Source organism: Gossypium hirsutum, chromosome A10 (assembly GCF_007990345.1).
Source record: "Gossypium hirsutum isolate 1008001.06 chromosome A10, Gossypium_hirsutum_v2.1, whole genome shotgun sequence".
Lineage (NCBI taxonomy): Eukaryota > Viridiplantae > Streptophyta > Magnoliopsida > Malvales > Malvaceae > Gossypium > Gossypium hirsutum.
Window position 1 is genome coordinate 4153575 of NC_053433.1, and position 14114 is coordinate 4167688.

The window sequence follows — 14114 nt, forward strand, 5'->3', positions numbered from 1 at the left end:
ATAAACCTTAACTATAGTGCTAACTAACTTAATTGAAATGCATTAAACTAAAGCTTAAAGAGTCTTGAAAACAAAGTATAGGGACTAGAAATGTAAATAAACCTTAACTATAGTGCTAACTAACTTAAATAAATAAACCTTAACTATAGTGCTAACTAACTTAAATAACATAAAAAAATAAAAAAAAGTAAATATAGGAAAATAGACTCTAATTATGTGTGACAAAATTTTAAAATTAAATTTACTTCTACTTGGAAAAAAAAGAAATATATTCTAGAATCATGGGTGATCGGAAAGTGAGAGATAATCTGAGAACGATTTTCGTATACAATATTCCTTACAGGATGCATTGGAAAGGATTATGGGTGTTATTCCAATTTTATAGGAATCTATTGGATGCTTGTGTTCCAGTTAAGAGAAGCATGGAGGGTAAGAATTTTGGATTTGTAAGGTTTGCTAATCTGGAGACTGCTCAAAGGGAAATTTCAAGACTCGATGGTTTTGTGATTTTAGGAAAAAAGATCTGGGTGAAGATGGCCAAATTCAGTGGCAAAAGAAAAATATGGAAAAAAGTACAGGCAAAGGAAGATTTAAGCCAAATGGAAGTGATGCAGTCGAGAGGGATGGAGCATCAGAAAGAGGCATGGGATAAATCAAATAGCAATGTGATATACAGAAGGCTAAAGTCAATAGAAGTGGAAAGAACAGGGATGAACAAATTAAAAGTTGTTTAAGGCCATGTTGAGAATGAACAACTTTGGAAGCTATAGCGTTGCTTGGTAGGGGAGACGACGTCTTTCTGCAATTCAAATAGTTTGTCAGAAAGAATAGCTAGTTTGGGCCTTGGAGAATTAAATGTCAAGAGAGTTCAAGGCATATACGAAAGAATTTAAAGAATAGCTAGGTTCCTAATGGTGAGCTTTTGAAGATTTTAAAGCAAAGAGACTGGGCATATCTGAAAGAATTTTTCATCAATATAGAGCCATGATCGGAAAAATTTAAAGTTATGGAAAGGGCAGTTTGGATCGAAGTTGCTGGGATTTCACTTCATTGCTGGAACTACCAAACGTTTAAGAGAGTGGTTGATTTATAAGGAGAGATAATTGCTATGGGTGAAAATATAACAATGGCTAACAACTTTGAAAAGATGGATATTCTGATCTTAACAAAGCAAGCTCGTAAACTCGAAGAACTGATAATGCTGGAGGTTGGCAATGAGACATTTCCAATACGTATAAAAGAAAGAGGTCTGGTGGAAAAAAACAAATGAAAATAAATAAATAAAAAGATATGGGGATCAAATGGTGAGAGAAGAAGTTGCTTCACCGGAAGTGGAATCGACAAACAAATCGAAACTGAAATTGTCACCGGAGGGAAGACAAAACAATGAGGTTGAAGGAGTTACAGAGACATGCCTTGAGAATGAAAGAAATGATAATGGGGTGCAGGGTATGTCGGCTGAGGCATTTAATGTGGAAACTAACTCTTTTTGTAACGTGATGAGTGTTCCTGTAGGAGGGAAGGCAAATGTTGATTTATCTAATCAGGGCATTGAAGATTTAAATAATATGGGCTTGGCATTGGGTTTGGGTTAGAATATAGGGATGGAAACTTAAATTTCGGAGGGTAATGAAATGGGCTTTAATGAGAATGTTATGCAGTGTACAGACAATGAAGAGAGCCTAATGTTAAATCAAATTTCATCTTGTTTTTTAGATACAAAGAATCAAAGGGATTAGGTTACAGCATTTGATATTGAAGAGGAAATTCTCCAAATTAGACAAAGCAGCTGAATAAGAAGAGTAGATCTATGAGAGATATTCAGGACATAGTATTCACAATGAAAGAGAAGAAGAAGAGGGAAGGGGAGCAAGAAAATCGAAAGGAAAAGGTGTTTCTAAGAACAACGAAAGTATTGCAAATTTGTCGTTATCGGATTCAGACATCAGCAACAGAAGAAAAGTTATCTTAAGAGAAGTGAAGAAGACATGGGAGGTAGGGAAAATGCTGGGATTTAGTGTGCAAGGTGATGAGAAGATAGTTATCGAAGAGATAATGAGGGTTGAAGAAAATCAATAGGGAGCATTCAAAAACTGAGGGTTGGGGGTTTTCAAGATTCTGGTGAGTGGTTTTTTTTTTTGTTTGTTTTCTTTTTAATTGTTCAATTTGGTCAGAAATATGCGAATTGTCATCTGGAACATTAGAAGGTTGGGATCGGTAGCTAAAATTGATACTGTCAATAGATTAGTGAGAAAGACTAGGTTTAATGTATGTTTCCTTCAAGAAACTAAATTAGAAATGGTGTCAGTAGATTTAGTTAGAAGAATTTGGGGTGATGACTGTTTTGATTTTAAATTTTCTACTATTATTGAAAGATCAGAGGATTTATTAACTATTTGGGATAAGGGTAGGTTTGCGGTCGATGTAGAGTTTTGTGGGAAGAGGTTCATTGTAGTTGAAGGTAAATGGGTGAATGAAGGGAATGAGACAGTTCTGATTAATATATATGCTCCCAACAATCTTTCAGATTAAAAAATTCTGTGGGATAAGATATTCGGATTGAGAAATTAATTTAGTAAAGCATGGATAATTGGTGGGGATTTTAATGTGGTGAGAAATAGAAGTAAACGTATAAATTGTTGGGGGCATTGAGAAGGGTGCGAAAGAGTTTGGAGAAGTTATTGATAGATGTAAGCTGGTTGATTTGTCGTTATTGGGAAAAAAGTTCACTTGTATTGGTTCGGACGGTAAACGTAGTAGATTGGACAGATTTTTAATTAAGGAAAATTGGTTTGTCCATTTGAAGGACTTACAACAGCAAAGTCTTAACAGATCGATATCAGATCATATTCCAGTCTCTTTGGTAAACGAATCTATCAACTAGGGACCAAGACCAAGTTCATTAATACATGGTTTAAAAAGGAAAAATGTATGAGATTAATTGAAATGGAATGGCCGGGAATGGGTTGTTTAAGGGGAAAACAACAGTTAAATTTTGTAAACTGAAGGGAGCTCTTACGAAATGGAATGTTGATGCTGGCAATATTTTAGAAAAGAGAATTATTTAAAGCGAAGATAGGATAAAGGAGATAGATGAAGCAAGCGAACAAAGAAAGTTGACTGAGCTGCAAATGGTTGAGTTAAAAAAGTTGAACATCAAGCTTTGAGAAGCAATAAAATTTAAAGAATCTATTTGGCGACAAAAATCAAGGATGACATAGTTAAAAGAAGGGGATGCCAACAGTGTTTTTTTCCATGGAGCTGTTAAAATCAAAGGTAAAAGAAAAATGGTTTACAATTTAAAAATTGGGGGTCGGTCATACAAGGAACCTAAGGAGATGAGAGATGGGCTGTACAAAATTTTCAAAAACTATTTTGATTGCCCTGCAAGAAGATGGAAAATGGAATTAGATTTGAAATTCAGAAAACTTAATGAGGAAAGGGCTTTGAAATTGGAGGAATTGTTCTCGATAGAAGAGATCAAAGAGGCAATTTGAAGTTGTGATGAATCTAAAGTGCCTGGTCTGGATGGTTTTAATTTGTGTTTTTTTAGAAAATGTTGAGAGATTGTAAAGATGGACTTATATGGATTGATGTCTGATTTTTTCATATCCGGAAAGCTTGAGAAGAGTATTAACTCTTCATTTACCACACTCATTCTGAAGGTGGAAAATCCAAATGAAATATCAAATTTTAGGCCAATTTGTTTGGTGAGTTCTTTGTATAAGATTGTGTCAAAGGTGTTGTCTTGAAGGTTAAGGGAGGTAGTCAGAGAGGTGATGAGTGACACACAATGTGTTCTTATCAGAGGTAGACAGATTTTTGATGGAATTTTAATAGCAAATGAATTAATTTATTCGGTTAAGAAAAAAGGTGGATACGAGGGCAATATAATTTTTAAATTCGATTTTTCTAAAGTATATGATTGCGTTCGGTGGGATTTTTTGGAGTTAGTGTTATTCAAGATGGGGTTTGGTAAAAAATAGAGAAGATGGATAATGGAATGCCTAACTACGGTGCGAGCAACAATGATCATAAATGGATCAATATCAAATGAATTCAGATTTTGCAGAGGCTTCGTCAAGGAGATCTACTATCTTCATTCTTATTTATTTTAGTGATGAAAGTTCTTCATTTGGCGTTGGATAAAGCTGTAGAGTTAGGAATAATCGAAGGCTTTCAAAATGTTATTCCGGGTCTAATTTTTTCTCATCTACAATTTGCGGATGACACAATTCTATTCTTGAGAGCAGATGAAATAGAGGTTTTAATCAAGTGAAAATGTTTAAAGCTTGGCGGTGAGTTTTTGTTTTGTTGTATTCATAGGTTTATTAGAGTTGGAATGCGTTTTAATTTTGATTGCTGTAATACTGAAATTTTTTGTTGTTGTTCTGTTCGTCTTTGACAACAGTACACTTCAAATGAAGCAAAAAAAATAACTCTAATCTAAGGTAGAAGAAGAGAAAAATAAGAACCTTATAAAAGTGTAAAGAAAAACTAAAGAAAACCTATAGAAAACTTAGAAAACTAAACCTAAACTAAACTAAAATGTCTCTCTCCTCAGTAATTTTTAGCTGTTTTGAAGGGTGTTATAATGACTTTTCGATGTCAAAATTGCCCCTACACGGGCCTTGTTTGATTGGTGGGTCGGGTAGACAAAAGTTGTCCTTTTTGTCCAAGTTTGTCTCTTTGATGAAGGTGATATCCCGATATCCAGAGGAAGATATCGTGATATCTCGAGCAATACCGAACTTGGGAGTCTTCTTTAAGAGGTGGATATCGCGATACCCGAGTAGGATGTCGCGATACCATTGAAGGGTATCATTGGTCTTCTATACTGTCTGGGAGGTCGCAATTCCAAGGGTTGAATATTGCAATTCCTAGTAAATAGAGGAATATACAATTTATAAATATTTTAAAACAAACTTACGCACTATAGTGTTATTACCTTCATACATAGATTCATTCAATTAGATCAATCAGTGTACAATTGATTTCATAACCCATTCAGTTACGTTAGTATTAGAGAAATGTACAATTGATCAATACTCTTCAAATTACTTGTACACCACAATGTTAGTATATTCATATATAGATCTGATTCAATTGGTTCAATGTCATAAGCATTCAATTACGTTTGTAGTTAAAGCAATTCATAATTGATAAATACTTTTAAATTGATCAAATATTTAAAATATTGATATATTCCACTATATGGTATTGAATTCCAAACATGTATACTCAATGTTATGTTTACATGGACCGATTGGATTGATGATTGTACGATTAATTATAACAATTTATTCAATTGGAACATTGGTTATACAATTAATGTAACAGATTATTCGGTTGCGCCTCAAACTAGAAGAATATACAATTGATCAATACTTTTAGAAATACGTATATGTAATGGGCCAATTTAGCCGGGGCCCACTTAGAACCAAAACCCAAAATAAATACCAAATTATTAAACCAAAAGTCCAAAGAATGAAACCAAACTAATAATCTATCATAAAGGCCCAAATATTACAACCAATATTGATACCCAATGCCCCATAGCCCAAATACAACGGCCCAATAGCTGGAACAGACCCAAACGGCCCCAAAAATTGAGTCAAGTTTCGGCAAACCCTAAGTCACCCCTCTCTCCTGCGCCTCAACAGCAACTGGGCAATAGACCCATACCTCCACTACAGCAGTCCCATACCTCCACAGCCCTCGTACGCCACGCCCCCACCCCGTGCGCATGCCAACAGACTCTGTACCTGCAAGAAAGAAACAAAAACAGCAGCGAATGGAAACAAATATATTGTATATTTTCGGTTGATTTCCTTTTTCGACTACAAAAGCCCAGCTTTTAATCTTTGTAAAGGGAGGAGATTACACACTCTACGCACACAGAATAGACTCTACGCATACAATATCTGTATGCACGCACAGAAAAGAGAGAAAGGTGCATTTAGATCAATAGAGGTGATTTCATTTTTTTTCTCTTCCGATTTTTTTCCCCTGTTTTTTCTTTTCTCTTTATTTTCTTATTTGTTTGCTCCTTTTTATGCAACTAAAGGCTGATGAAAGCCCTAAATTTGTCATGCGAGTATAAGGGCGAGAGGTCACATAATAGTGGAAATCTATTCATTTTACAAATCTATTTTTATTTTTTTTAAATAACATGAGATTTGAAAGCTTCATTCAAATAAAGAAGAAAGAAGGGAAAATACTTACCGAATCCTTTTAGATCTGGTCGAGTTCCTTTAACGGCAAGATTGGGCACGTCTCGCTTACTGGTAATCACCTAAAATCATGGTGGTTTGGCAGTCAAGTGGAGGAAACCCTAAAAAATTTGATTTTAAAGGCTGGAATTTCTTTTGATCTAAAATAGAGGCTGCATTTGGGGAAAAGAAATAGAAGAAAAGGGGTCTTAAATGACCATTTAATAAAATGGCACAGTTTTATGGAGTAAGGTCCACGAGGTGACTCATTTGACAGGCCCAATCTGCGCATTACCACTCAAAAATGGGGAATTTGCGCAACAAATCCTTCCCCTTGCGCACAGCCTTCAATTTGCGCCCAATTCGCCTACCTTGTGTTTTAAAATTTGGCCTACTAATTTGTGCTTTATTTCACTTTGATCCGCGGTTACTTGCAGCATTGTAGGCGCGAGATATTTACAAATTCAGTCCCCATACATTTATGCGCTTTGAGCATTGGTCCATGTTATGATTACTTTATTTGCAAATTATCCTCCCTATTTTATTGCAGTATTAATTTGGTCTTATAATTGTACAATTGGTTAATTTAAAATATATTTAATATGTTTATGCATTAATCCATGTTAATAATTTTGTTTGTTACATTTATATAATTATTTTTAGATTATTTTTTCGCATCATGTGTCTTATTTCTTTAAATATTTTATATATGTTGTATACTAATCATTCTTTTTAGCTTTTATAATAATTATTGTTTTGTATATTGTAAAATTCTTTTATATTACATTGTTTTAATACCTTATTAATAAGTGTTGTTAATATATTCATATACATAAATTATTTAAAATATTTCTTAATTTATGTTTAATTTGCATGTCTATATGTACATATGATACTGTTTTGAAAAATCCATCTTTGTACTCATAAAATTGTTATTTTAAAAATGTGTCTCCATATTATGTTATCCAAGTATGTTATTTAATATCTCTTTAAAATATTTTTAAGTAAAATGGTATGTATGATAATATAATTTCACATATATTTATTTTTATATATAAGTTTTAAATAAAAAAATCTATCATATGAGTAATACCTTGCCACGAATTATTATTTCTTCATATTATATATATTATTTAAATTATTATGTATATTGTCATTTTTTAAATGCATTTGTGTCTAAAACATTTTACACGCAATTTGATTCAAATTTTTATTCTATAATATATATTCCAAAAATCATATAGCTATCCCTAGTTTTCATGCAAATTTGTCAACCTATATATATATAGGTCCATTTATTCGTTATTATTTTAAAACCGTTTTATAGCACATTGGCTTCTAATTGCTATGTTATCTTTATATCTTGCATTGGTCATTCTATATCATGCTATGTACATTATCGTGGCATATTATTGTATGTATTGTTTTGCTTGTGTGATCGTTATCATTTTCGTCATTGTATTATTATATCAATTATTCCCCATGCATTATTGTAATCGGGTTGCATTTTTTTAGGTTAGCTATATTTAATTATTAGTTTGTTAATTGATTGCATCTCGTATGTGCCTATTACCCATATCGTCATTGTCCACTTGGTTTATGAAATGTGATTTTCCAAAATCTAAATTTTATGATTAATTTCGTCTTATTTCAAATCGAATTAATGCGTTTTAAGCTAGTTTCACAATTATTAAAAATCCCTTAAACGAAGGCGATACGCGATATTTGGTAATTCGCGGAATCGTACCCTAACGTGCTGGGTTGCAATTTCTCGTTTGCTTAAAATAATCAAATATCCCTTCAAAATTTCACTCATGTCTTCTAAAAACCCTTTAAAACGAAGGCAATACTCGGTGTTTGATAATTCGAGAATCATGCCCTATCGTGTTGGGTTGTGATTTCTCGTTTGTTCAAAATAATCGAATATTCCTTTAGGTTTTCACTCGTGTTTATCAAAAACCTTCCAAAACAAAGACAATACTCGGTGTTTGATAATTCGGGAATCATGCCCTAACGTGTTGGGTTGTGATTTCTTGTTTTTTCAAAACAATCGAAGATTCCTTCGAAATTTCACTCACGTTTTCTAAAAAACCCTTTAAAATGAAGGCAATATTCGATGCTTGGCAATTCGGGGAATAGTACCCTATCGTGCTGGGTTGCAATTTCCCGTTTGTTCAAAATAATCTAATATCTCTTCAGAATTCCACACGTATTTTCTAAGGAAAGGCAATGGTCAACGTTTGGAAATTCGAGGAATCGTACCCTACTGTGCTGGGTTTCGATTCTCTCGTTGGACTAAATAATTGGGCATCCTTTTGCGGTTTTCAACATATAAATTTTTGAAGTCAAAATTCATCATGTTTTCGAGGGCTTAAAGGATCATGTCCTATCGTGCTGGATGTGATTCTATATTCCTCTTAGGCAAGAGAATTTTGATGACTAACTCGAGTTACTCAAATGTTATCAAAAGGGAATCACATTTCAAAAACATTTTTTAAAGCTTAGACATAAGGACAATATTTAATCAATTTGGCACCAATTTTGGGCGTAATGAGGGTGCTAATCCTTCCTCATACGTAACCGACTCCCGAACCTATTTTCTCAAAATTTCGTAAACCAAAATCATTATTTTAGTAAACCAAAATGTTTTATTAAAACAATCCAAATTTCTAGGTGATCCGATCACACCTAAACAAGAAAAGATTGGTGGCGACTCTATTTTCGCTTTCCAAAACGTCGATCCATCATTTTTAAATTGAAATAAAAAAATGGTTTCGACAGTATACACTATAATGTCATTACCTGCTTACATAGATTCATTCAATTAAATCAATAATTAATGTCATAACTCATTGAATTAAGTTAGTAATTAAAGAAATGTGCATTTGATCAATACTTTTCAAATTACTACACCATAATATTAATAAATTCGTATATAGACTTGATTCAATTGGTTCAATGTCATAACCATTCAATTACGTTAGTATTTAGAGGAATGCATAATCGATAAATACTCTTAAATCGATCAAAAATTTAAAATGACGACATCGGTATCCAAAGCTTTGATATATTTCACTATATAATAATGAATTCCAAATATTGTAGTCAATGACTAAGTTGAATTAATTTAAAAACTTGATTATAGAAACACTAAACAACGAGGGACTAAAACAATAATAATTTGCCCAATAACCCAATAATTTACTCAACTTCCATCTTTTTTTTTTAAAAAGGCTAGAATTAATTAGAAATTTTAAATAATGTAATATTCATACATGCTAGAAGAAAGTCTACCCTTTTCTTTTTGGCTTCCTTGTTTATGGCTATTTTGGATTTTGAATGAGTCGGTTTGTTGGTGAGCTTAGATTCAATATTATCGTGCCTTTCTTTGTTATATTTTTCTTTTCGATTTTCTTCTCTATTTTTTGTTTGATGCTTCTCTATTTTCATTTTTTTCCTCGACATGTTTGTATGTATCTGTGTCGGGTGTAGCTTTCCTTGTGCAATCGTCTCTTGCTTTCATTGTTTTTTGTGTTTGCATGCTCATCCTTCTATAAGTTTAAAATGAAATCAAATATTCAAAAATATAGATTTTTCTTTTACTTAAGCCATTATATTTCCACATGTTTTAATTTCTATTTTTTCCTTGCAGATGACGGTGTTCTTGGGACTTAGGGATTGCACTGCCTTCAATTTTTTCATTTCCACCTTTATTTATTATTTATTTTTTAAATTTTCATATATTTTGTATTTTTATATTAGGGTATGATTTTTTATATTTAGTAGCAAATTAAAATTTTCCTCTATAAAGGCTTGAAAATGTGTATGTTACAATTTTGACCCTCTTAAATGTGGTAATAGAAAAGCATCCATAAAATAACTAATTTAGGTTTATTTTTCTGTAACATTTTTTATTTATTTTAGAGATCATGTTCTATCATTTTCCTCATTAAATTATGTTCTTTGTTTTTGTTCATTTAATTTTGGCCTACAGAGAAGCTACATTTGAAAGATGTGGACGAGTGTAAATATTTTTATATCATTTTTTATTTAATTTTAATATAAACCTTGGTTAATATTAGATTGGGTTTATTTCAATTTCAAGAGATTTAATTTTAATATAAACCTTTCATCAAACCTTATTTCATTGCTAGTCTCATCAAAGATGAGAACCCCTCACTGCATATTAGAAAAAGAAAAGGGCTATGAGGATCTCCTTGCTGTAATCCTCTAGATGGTTGAAAAATTCTTCTCCTACCTCCATCGATATTAACTGCATACGAAACTGTGGTATTGCATTTCATAATAAGTGTTACTCATTCTTTTGCAAAACCCATCCGTAGCATAACTTCTTTTAAAAAACCCCATTCGACTCTATCGTAAGCTTTACTCATGTCAAGCTTTACTGCCATTTATCCTTTTTTCCCTGTTCGTTTTTGGCGAAACGTATGCAAGATTTCATAAGCTACAAGCACATTGTCAGAAATTAATCTTTTAGGGACAAAAGCACTTTGAGCGAAATCAATACATCTCCTTATTACTTCTTGAAGACGATTTGCAATTGTTCTTGCCACAATCTTCTATATAACCATGCACAAACTAATTTGCTTGACATTAACTAGATTTGTGAGATTTGAGGTTTTTGGGATCAACACAATATTCGTCTGATTAAAAGAGTCTAAATTTAGATCGTTGTTCAAACCCCCAAACAATAAGTGGTGATGTCTTTACCTACTATGTGCCAAAAACTCTGAAAGAATAATGCTGGAAAACCATCAGATCCTGGTGCCTTAATTGGCCCTAATCCTTTCAAAGCTGAATGAACTTCCTCTTCTATATAAGTAGATAGTAAAATTGCATTAATATCTTGCGAAATTCAAGGGATTAGATAAATCCCCTACTCCATTAGACGTAAACAGTTTCTGGAAAAATAATGAACTCGCCTCACTAATCTCAATTGCATCAGTAACTTATGCTTCTTCATCAAATTCCAAACGAGATATTGTGTTTCTACACCGACGTGTTGAGGCATACTTGTGAAAAAAACTTGAATTCTTATCCCTTAGTTTAAGCCAGCTAGCCCTCGCCCTTTGTTCCCAGTACATGTCATCTTTATCAATTTCCATATTAAGATGAACTCTTGTATCTATAATTTTTACCATCGTATCATCGTCTTTTTCTGTTACCAACAAGGTTTCAAGTTCATTCAAAAGCTTCCTTTTTAGCCCCTCTCACCTTTTTTTAATCCTTAGTGCCCATCTCCTTAAACTCAGCTGTAGTTGTTCTAGTTCCTCAACTATTGTACCTGTGAAAGATTCCCATGTTGTCTTAATTTCTCTTTCGAGAGACTCCTCTATAGTCCACCATGCTTCAAATTTAAAGTTTGAACATCCCATATAATTGCTTCCGATATCAGTATTTAGAAGAAGCGGACAGTGATCTGACATTGTACGAGTTATGTCGAAACCATATTAGAGTTTGAAAAAAGAGGGGTCGACTTGGATTTTGAAAACGAAAGAACGGGAGTCTCTACCAATCTTTTTTGATAAGGTGTGATCGGGTCAGCTCGTAAAGGTGGTTGTTTTTAATAAATGGTTTGATTTATTTAAACAACGATTTTGGTCAACGTAAATCAAGAAAACAGGTTCGGGAGTCGGTTATGCACGAGGAAGGGTTAGCACCCTCGGTACGCCTAAAATTTGTACCTAGTTGATTAATTAGTGTCTTAGTGTCGAAGATTTGAAAACTTGAAAGAATTTAAAATACAATCCCTCTTTGTATTAATGCTAATTTAAAAATGATCGAATAAATTGAAACGGATGTTAAAGACCTTCTCATCTCGAAGAAATAAAATGTCACACCCAGTAAGTTAGGACACGACATCTCGAGCCTTCAAGAATGAACTTGCCTTTTATTTAAAATTCGTGTATTTTAACTCTTTTTTTAAGGGTATTCGATTATTTAAAGTAAACGAGAAAAATCAAAACCCAGTAAGTTAGGGCACAATATCTCGAACTTTCAAATACCGAATATTGCCTTTGTTTGCAAAAATCTCATCTCGAGGTAACAAGATGTCATATCCAGTAAGTTAGGACATAACACCTCGTATCTCCGAGAGTAAACCTTTTTATTCAAAAACCCGTATTGCGGCTTAAAAGAATATTCCATTATTTAGGCTAAACGAGAAAAATTGAAAACCAGTAAGTTAGGGCACTATTTTCTCGAATTTCTAAATACGAAATATTGCCTTTATGAAAGAATTAATATTGGGTTGGATAAAACATAAATTCATAATGAAACGAGATAATAAAGAATGCATAAACAAATATAAATTTCGGTATTGACATGTAGCACCCCTAACCCGTATCCGCTACCAGAACAGGGTTTCGGAGCATTACTACCATTTGCAGATCACTTAAAAAAATTAAAATACTTACCGATTCAATGCATCATATAAAATAAATATATTACCATTCAATCAACAGTTTGGCACTTGTATAAGCATCAAACAACAACATTATTAGTATACTTGCACATATCTCATATAAATTCAACATTGATATATCTATTTTCTCGACATGTCGCACTTGAGTTTAATAATAGTCTCAATTACATAATTTCCTTGTATCAACATATCAAAGATAATCATATATGTACATGTCATGAAACATATCATGCTCTTACCGTTTCTTCACAAGCATATATCATTCATTTCATTATATCAATATTTTATGCTTCATCATTTCCATATATTTTATGTATATTTATTCTGGTAATCGCTTATATCAAACTTAACATAAATTATATTCCATGTACTTATACTTATTTCGTTTATCCATTTTCATAATTATTTCATACAACGCTTTTGTACATATATTTCCATATGACCAATTCTTGTAAACATTTCACACAATCATTTTATATAACCATTCGTCATCTGATACATTTTACCTGAATATCAATTGTTCAACAGATGTTATAGCGTCTCCCATCCACGGTCTTATTTATCTTTGACGCGATGCCATAGTGTCTTTCAACTATGGTCTTACTCATTTTCTGTCATGTTGCCATGGTATCTTCCAACCATGGTCTTATTCTTTTCATGTCACGTTGCCATGGTATCTTTCAACCATGGTCTTACACATCTCATATCAGGTTGCCATGGTATCTTTCAACCATGGTCTTACACATTTCATATCAGGTTGCCATGGTATCTTTCAACCATGGTCTTACACACAGGTTGCCATGGTATCTTTCAACCATGGTCTTACACATTTCATATCAGAGAGCACACTCTCGCGAACCTCATCCTTACAGTGGGATTACCAGTCCAGGCTAAATCCCCTGTAATATAAACTCATAGAGTATTGTCTAGATTACCAGTCCAGGCTAAATCCCCTGCAACGACAATTACTCTAATGAGCTTGGATCTGAATTACCAGTCCAGGCTAAATTCAGACCCTAATCCGGGTTAAATCCGTTTTACACATATTATTCGGGAGGGCTATATCAGGATAGGATCACCCGTCCGGGCTAGATCCTTTTTACCGTCAATTCCTTTTCAAAGATCCATCGAATTTTCCTTTCATTCAACCGGGATTTCTTTTCCTTTTATCAAATTTATCAATGTTTCATAAATTTTCATACAATGAACATTCAAATCATATTCACATAAATAACATACAATCTCAAGCATTTAAGAATATAATTCAAGTTACACGAACTTACCTCATTGCTTGCTTGTGTTTATAATTTCATTAATCTGATATCTTTTCTTTTCCACGATCAAGTCTCATATTTGAGTCGTCCGGATCTTTATAAATAAATTTGATCATCATTTTCATTCATTTCATATTCTAATGCATTTAATTAATGCTCTAGGAAAAATTACCATTTTGACCC

General features: G+C 32.9%; 1 protein-coding gene and 1 long non-coding RNA gene across 2 annotated transcripts; one reads left to right on the forward strand and one right to left on the reverse strand.

Annotated features, from left to right (window-relative positions):
- Positions 1–281: 281 nt before the first annotated feature.
- LOC121208518 (serine/arginine-rich splicing factor SC35-like) lies at positions 282–734 on the forward strand. The gene has a single exon (XM_041079380.1). The coding sequence runs from the start codon at positions 282–284 to the stop codon at positions 732–734; it is 453 nt and encodes a 150-aa protein (XP_040935314.1).
- A 4615-nt stretch (positions 735–5349) lies between these two features.
- LOC121208578 (uncharacterized) lies at positions 5350–6844 on the reverse strand. Its single transcript, XR_005903685.1, has 2 exons — positions 6226–6844; positions 5350–5765 (listed from the first exon to the last, which is right to left on the reverse strand). It is a non-coding gene; the product is annotated as an uncharacterized lncRNA (long non-coding RNA).
- Positions 6845–14114: the final 7270 nt, after the last annotated feature.